Genomic DNA, 7,929 nt, shown 5'->3' with positions numbered 1-7,929 from the left:
CATCATCATCATCATCATCATCATCAGCCTGACTACACCCACTGCAGGGCAAAGGCCTCTCCCATGTCTCTCCAATTAACCCTGTCCTTTGTCATGAGTGAATATAAAAAACCTCGCCACCTTTCTTTTCATTAAATTGCTCTCTCTAATCGACCATGCCAAACGAAAGTATGACTTCTGCTCCCAAAACAAGGGCCCAAGCACCGAGAGAATTTAATTTCGGTGTTCGTTCAATTGAAGCACCCATCGTTTCACAAATCTGAGCCAACCGAGGGGATATGAGGGCACGTTAACGGTACCCACCATTTGTTGAGAATTCGCACAAAAAAAAAAATCCAATGCATTTTTTTTTGCAATTGATCGCGGAGGTCGGTAAACTCACCGCGAATAATCCAATGGCGGAATCGTAAAATAAGCAAGTAAAGCATCACGCTCAGCAAACAACACACAGGACTGCAGTTCTTTTTGTTCACTGAAAAAGTGGTAACCGTTAACGACGTCATGGAATTGCGTTCGCCGAACTTTCTGTTTCCTTTTCCCCGCCGGTGGGCCCCGTCCGGGGACGTGGCGGGGGCGGTGGCGTGCGCACCGCGGCCTGGTGCCCGTGGTTTTCCTCTCCGGGCGCGGGCCGTCTGCGCGTGGTGCGCCCGGCCCTTCGCGGGGGCTGGCCCGTCGCTTGTGCGTTTATGAGAGCGCGGGGTTGCCGCGCGCACGGGTTCCCGTTGCCCCCCCCTCGCAGCGGCGCTCTCTTAAGCGGCGACAAGGCGCGCAGAAAAGCTTGACGTCAGTGGCTTTTGCACACGGGACGCCGTTGCCCCTCGCGCCTCGCGCGCGCCGACCGTCCGGCCGGCGAGCCGCCCCGTTCAGCTCAGCGCGGCGAGGGATTGAATCCAGTCCGCAGGCGGCCGCGCTCTCTCCTCCGACGCCCCCGAGAAGCGAGTCCCCCTCCGGGAGGAGCGACGGCAGTAGCGCGCACCCGCACGCACGCACCACCGGCGGCGCGAAAAAGAAGAGCGGCGGAAACTTTTTAGGAGACCCGGCGTGCAATCGATTTGACGCCGTTCGAGTTGCGAGCGCAGCGACAACCCTTTGAAGCCACTCCTCACTCCCGAGATTAACTTATTTTCTCTCCTTGAGCGGCGGAGAGGCGCGGCGATCGAACGAGAAGGTGCGCGGTTCGGCGAAAACAAACAAGGAACAGAGTAAATACACGTCGGCCCGAGAAGTGCGGTGTAGGCAACTGACTCGCCTGCCGGACATCGAAACAAGCACAGGCGGTCCAGCACCAGGAGTCTCCGGCGAGAATAATCGACTGACAATAGAGAGCGCAAGGGCGGACTCCTAAACAAGACTCCGGAAAGAGAACAGAAAAAAAGACTTCGGCGCCATGGTCGAGTCGGTGATAACGGTGAAGCTCCAGCGTGGAGATGGCACCTCGTGGGGCTTCCGGCTCTCCGGTGGCAAAGACTTTGGATACCCGCTCTCCATTCAACGGGTAAGTGGGACTTCGCTCTCCGCGGATCCGAACATCATTCGGAGGCCGCCTTCCGGCTGACCGACGGTGCGTTCCGAGAAACCGAGGCAGTCTGTGTTGCCTGAAATCAACCAGGAGCCGAGAGGGATCCCCGCGGCCGAGCCTGGCGTTCGTCTTTCCCGCCGTGCACGGCGGACCGACCGCTTGGCTCGGACAGCGGGCGCTAAATTCGGAACGCCCTTGTGCAATTTCTCAGAGGACGCGTGTGCCCTCTGCGCGCTTAACAGACGGGAACATGAGAAAAAAAAAAAAGAAAGTACGCGAGGATGGTGTGTCCTGCTCTATGGTTCTTGGGAGCGTCGCAACACGAGTTCAAATGACGCGTCTGACATTTGAGCCTGGTTTGCGGCAATTGTTACTTTTCGTCTAGACCACGCGGAAGAATAACGTTCTGTGGTTAGAGCTACCAACCTCATGCCACCGAAAAAAGCAAAGATGTAATATGTGTGGCATCCGTATCAGATGTTAAAGCGCCAGGTTTGCTCGTTGTGTAACGATGCCTGCTGATTAGCATTCCTTTACCGAGCTTGGAGAGCAGAAAGATGTTTCGACATCGATCTACACATTGGCTACTCCCAGCTAGATTCGGACTCCGTTTCATCGAATACATTCTTGCAGTCTTTGTCACAGACATATTATGTAAACTGAATGAATGCTTCTTGTAGGAATCCATTGTCACATATTACTAAACTACCGTGGGCGAGGGCGCCTCCATTTCGGTCACTTAGCATGAAGGGCATATGTTTAGGGCTCTGAACAAAGACTGCAATGTATGGCACTCTAGATATGTCGCGACAGATCTGCTTGGCGATTTCGTTAGTCATTGAGGAACAATGAAGATATTCCACATTCAAATGGCAAGAAAAGTTGTTGCGAGGCAAGTGCTGGTGCAAAATCAGAGACTTGCACGCGAGAAGGAGCCTGCAAACGATGGTTTTGCTTTTAGAAAGTAGCAACTTATGAAGTCGACGAGCAAACACGTTCCTAATGGAGTCCGCATTGAAACCGAATGGAATTCGCATCAGGAGGCACATTCAGAGGTCAGAATATATAAAAAAAAAAATGGGATCGGAAAGAAGTGGTAAAAGAGGAGGCAGACCTGCAGCGTCACGAGCAAAACACCATGCTTAATAATCAGCAAGGTTTTCTCTGCTTCTCTTTTCTGTTAACCCATCGTAGTCGCTTCTTTTCGGTAACACTGTTGTTTGGGCCTCAGCCAGCCCATCTCGAGGAACCTTCTTATGGGCGTGTCCTCTTAATGAAGCTCCTTATTCGTCCGCTTCAAATTAGCCGGCGGAAAGCTCCCATCTTTTTGATAAGGTACACTCCAACAAGAAATGGAAGCTCCACATAGGATGATAATACATATTCTGTTATTTCAAAGATAACTCAGGCCAAATATATACATTTACGAGGAGGTTGCAGAGCAAGGCGGTCCCGCGAAAGTATTTCCTATCCGTTTGTCCTGGCGCATCGCCAAGGGGAGCTTTCCACGCCACCTTGTGAGTGATTTACGGCCGTTGAATACTGCAGTTTTCCGTCATGGAAACGCAACACGGATATGCATTCTCCCCTCAACTCGCTTTCCGCGAAATGTGCGGTACTGCACGTCAAGTGCCAAATGATTTCATCTCGCTGGTATTGGTCTTCTGAGGTTGCTGAAAATAGCGGGGATGAAAACTGCTATCGTCAACCTTGGACAGATGGCGTGGTCCAGATCTCTTCCGGAGCATAAACAGCTTCCATAAAGCAAGCCGTGGTGCACTCGGCGATGCGTGCAGGTGACGTCACGTTAATGAAAGCCACTTTATATCTGCTCGGTGCTTGAAAACTTCTGTACATAGAAATTGTCTGCTGGCTCACATTAAGCTCACATGCTTCATTCATTACCTGCAAGGACTGAAGTCCGAATTGAGTTTCGAGTTTTCTAGTTCCCAGTGACTCAGGGAGGGTGAATGCCCCGCTAAATAGAGAAAGGAGGGTCGGAGGTATGTGTTTAATCCATACCACCTCGTACCCTAGCGCATGCTGGCGCTTTCTATTTTCGCCGTCGTTGCTGAAGTCGGAATCGCATGTCGGAATCGGAATCAGAAACTTTCCAGGCCACTACGCCAGTGACTGGATCCTGTGGCGAGGCTCTTTAGTAATGCCCTTGAGATTCTAGAGGCGCACGAGAATAGAACAGAGGGACCCTCCCTTGAGAGTGGAGAACGCCGTAGCCTCCGCAGCAGCACAATCAGGCGGCTTGACGACTACTCGGTCGTGCATGCACTGGTCTGGCAGCTTATGACAACGATTCATTCATTGCTCATTTGCGCGCCTCTGAATACTTTGTGCCAGTTGGGCGAACCGACAGAATACAACTCCCACATCCGTGCCCCTGATACCACGCTGAGCACTCTGTGAAAAAAAAGAAAAAGGAATCACACGTCAGGCATGTGGGATGTGCTCGTATGAGGCGCACGGCTGGGAGAGCGGATTGACGCGCAATGTTATGGAGTACATCTGCGATATGATAAGAAAACAATTCACAGAGAACAATTAGCGCGCCGAGATATAGAGGCGCAAAGAGAAGTGGCTGGAAGGTGCAGGCGAGGCAGCTTCGATCAGGCCAGCATGTTTCTTCGCAGAATGATATTTTATGCTCCGGTGAAGATAAGGGAGCATAGCTCGAGTCCTGGGGACCGATAAAGACTGCGATTAGAGTGCTCGGAAAGGTTTGTGTGCCCTTTGGCCCAGTTTCGACGCTCTGTATCTGGGCGCTCCGCATTCGCTTGATGGACGCAATCGCCAGGAACCGAACCACCCATGCTCGACAAGAAGCTGAGGGAGGTTTTTTTACGCCGCGAGTCCGCGAAGGTGGTAGCGCTGCAGCCGAAGGACGCCAGAAGTGCGCTGTCGATTTTGCGGTTAAGCGACGTTGGCTTTGCCCATAAGATTTCCTTTTGTGTTAACGACTCTATGACACGTCAAATTAGTTCATATTGGAAGCGACCAATCAGAACTTGGCCCTATTGGGCATTGTTCCCTCGCGTCCCTTAACTTTATTCTACTGAAGACAAATCTTATTTTGTTTTTTGGGGGGACATTTAAAGCGAAAAGGAAACAAGAGTGGAACACGGAAATTTGCAGTGGTATATGTACTAAAATCGGCAGTGTTTTCAAGCCTGAATATAAATTATGCAGTGGAAAATAAAAGGCAATTGATAACTTGACTACAGCTACAGCAGCTGCCCCATTTTATGCCTACAACAGACAGTTTAGTCTTCTCTCGACATTGAAAAGTAGCGGATGCTTTCTGCCAACATCGCTGCGTGATACGCCGGGTGTAAGTGCTTGGCAGCCTCGAAGGCAGCGGGCAGTGTCAATAGGCGACTTGAAACAGGCTAACTAGGCATCTGATTTACCTCAACAAATTTACCTCAACACATCACCAGCGCAAGCCTCGCTGCAGTGGACAAACAATACTTTAGCAGTGCTTCCGAAGGAAACCAACTCAGAAAAGAGAAAAACAATAGTCAAAAGTAAAAATACATGTCGGCAATATGATAGGTTAATTTCCCCGAGCGTTATCTAACTAAGCATGATAACAACGCTGCCGACATGTAGCCTTGAATTTTTGTTTTTCTCTCGTACGCGTTATGACCAGTTCATGCCAACGAACCAGAATTCCCTTTGTTAAATAGATTTTAAGCCAGTCAGTAAAATGCCACTTTGAATTGCTATCTTCTATCATCCCCCGCCTGCAGCACGATCGTTTGGTTACTAAATAATTTATTGCTCGAAGAGCATTCCTTTTTTCTCTTTAGGTCGGCCATAGTGAGCGCCACGAGCAGGTTAGCATCATAGATCGGGTCCATGGCGTTTCGTGTAGTGGTCTGCCAACCGGCAGGACCATACGCGCTTAAAATAGCCTGTTGCGGGATGAAAGTGAAAGGACTCTCCTCTCGGTTTCTGTGTCAAGCAAAACGGGAAAGGTCGGGAAACAACCGGAGGACATGACCGTCCCCTTTCCGCTTCTGTACAACCACGCACACAACTTTGAGGCAGCGTTCGAAGTTCTTGCCGCTTATCACCGACTAGGGTCGATAAAAAAAAATAATGACGATATGCAACAGCCCTTACAATACATCGAGCTCCGTACTTATTTCAAGTGGTGTCATATCTTTTATTTTTCCCAAAGGGATGATAAAAAAAAAAGGGTTGAGAAAGAGAGCTATTACGCCGAGCAACTTAGTCACGGTTTTCGTCACGGTTTCTGCTTCGCTTAGTTCAGCATAGAGCCCAGCTGCGAGTACGGGTTTTCGAAGCTCACTGCTGTGTGTTTCTCATATTCTCTTAGCTCGTGCTTATTGTGAATCATTGGCCCCTTTATTTCATAAGTTAGAGGGCAGATGACTTCCTTGATTCTCAGATCGTACCGCAGCGGTGGCCTAGTGGTCTCAGCATACGCCTCGCATGCGGGAGGTGTGGGGCTCGATCCCCAGTGCCGCCAGGTGCCCACCGGTGATACAATGGGTGCAAGCTGATACTCCAGCCGACCTGGTATTCTCCTCTTAATCTTAACGAACAAACGTAGCGTTGATACAGGACACAGAAAGATGAGAACAGGACGGGGCTACAACTTACAACTGGTTATCGATTTCATTCAGTTGTAAGTTGTAGCCCCGTCCTGTTCTCATTTTCCTGTGTCCTGTTTCAACGCTACGTTTGTTCGTTCAGATTATGTATGACCAACTGGCCCCACAGTGTACTCTGTTATTCTCCTCTTATCTTGGGTAAAATGACTGTACAATGGGTCTCTGACCTCACCCTATGTAAAGAAAAATATCTTGTGCCATGGCGCTTTTTGGCCAAAGCTGCCCTTGTGCTATAAAAATTCCTCCTCATCATCATCATTTTCAAATCATTGGGTGCAAGTCACCGACGCAGGAGGGGCAGCAATGAAAGGGAAAGTGTAGAATGATGCCCCACTGCAGCATAGCCAAAGTCAGCCCTCATGGCGTATTCCAATCGGCGATCTGAAGCAGAACGCGGAATCCGCGAAGAAGGACAGGATCTGTCTCGTCCAATAAGGACTCTGGACTTGAATCCAAAAGCCGATTTAAACAGCACACACACATTTCCACATTTTTTCCACATTTTTCGCGTACAGTCAAAGGTCAAAGGTAAAGTACGTTTGAAAAGCAACAAATACGATGAAGGCATAATATATTGCATGTTGTCATTCGCTGCTTCTATAATAACGCTTTGTCAGGAAACTGCACGCTTAACGCAAACAATCTCGTCCTTCTTTTTGTTTCCTGACCGATGGATTCGGTGTGCGCTTTCACCGAGCTAATTCGTGGGAGAGCAAAAAAAAATAAAGATTAATTAATACACATGGGCTCTGGAGTATGTCCGGGAGTATTACTTCATCATTCGCGCTGACGGCAAAGCAGGCCGGGAGTTTTCAAGCCGGCTTAGGACCTATTGGCGCCGAAGGTTGTACGCCACTGATGACGCAGCAGCCTGTGTCGCCAGTTCGTCCTTTTGCTCGGTCCGAGGAAAACACAAGCAGTGCGCCGATAGCAATATCCATCGGCTCAGTGAGTCACAAAGAAGGAGGAAAATAAATAGTGCGCTAGCTTAAAAGCGCCGCTTTCACTCAATCCCCCCCGAGTGGAGCTTCATGGAAACCGGTTTCAAGATGCGCGAAAAAGGGAGCCCACACGCGACCACTGCACTTCACCGTACGCCTGTACATACCAAATAGGTAAAAAAAAAAAAAAGACAACGCATGACAGGCGTGGCGAAACGTTCGCGAAGTACTTGGAGGAAAGCGTTTCGCAAGAAAAATATCGCTAAGAAAAAGCAAAGAAACGGAAAAGACGACGCCGGAAAGCAATAAAGTTCGATGCAGGGAAGCAAATGAGCAAAGACAAGCTATCTGCGAGCCGCTCGCATCCGAACTGCCATGTGCATGACGTGGAAGACATTCTTAGCGCTCGGGCATACGTTGAAAGCGGTTGCAACATCACTGCGGAGTCATCACCACTGCCAGTCAGCGAACGCTTCTCGGTTAATTTGCATGCAGACTTCGCGTCGGGAAACGAGGAGCCGAAAATAAGTTGAAATCCGCGCCATTGGTGTGCAGACGTCCTGTAGTCTTCCCTTTTATTTTCTCGGAACGTAGTGAAAACGACATTATTCCGGAATGGAGGCAATCGTGTATAGGAATAACCAGGGAAAGCCTAGCGATGATACGACGATAGACACCTTCCTGACGAACGCTATCAGATTGATTTTGAGTTTATCCTTCGGCGTATCGCTATTGCTTGAGTTAGCGGAACGGCGAGCGTTCCACTGGTTTGAGTGCATTTCTCTAGCGGATGCGGCGTTTCAGTGTAAACGTG

General features: G+C 49.7%; 1 protein-coding gene across 4 annotated transcripts in view; it reads left to right on the top strand.

Annotated features, from left to right (window-relative positions):
• Positions 1–790: 790 nt before the first annotated feature.
• Zasp52 (Z band alternatively spliced PDZ-motif protein 52) overlaps positions 791–7,929 on the top strand; it is a 72,817-nt gene continuing 65,678 nt past the window's right edge. For 2 of the 4 annotated variants that reach the window (XM_089581305.1, XM_089581306.1), the window contains exon 1: positions 793–1,495. In XM_089581305.1, the coding sequence (XP_089437431.1) occupies positions 1,388–1,495 (108 nt within the window). In that variant the 5' untranslated portion in view covers positions 793–1,387. Of the gene's footprint in view, positions 1,496–7,929 lie in introns of all 4 variants that reach the window. The other 2 variants (XM_089581304.1, XM_089581307.1) reach the window with 2 other exon arrangements.

Source organism: Amblyomma mixtum, chromosome 3 (genome assembly GCF_055824585.1).
Source record: "Amblyomma mixtum isolate Tamu chromosome 3, ASM5582458v1, whole genome shotgun sequence".
NCBI classification, from domain to species: Eukaryota; Metazoa; Arthropoda; class Arachnida; order Ixodida; family Ixodidae; genus Amblyomma; species Amblyomma mixtum.
This window is presented reverse-complemented; position numbering and strand designations above follow the sequence as displayed.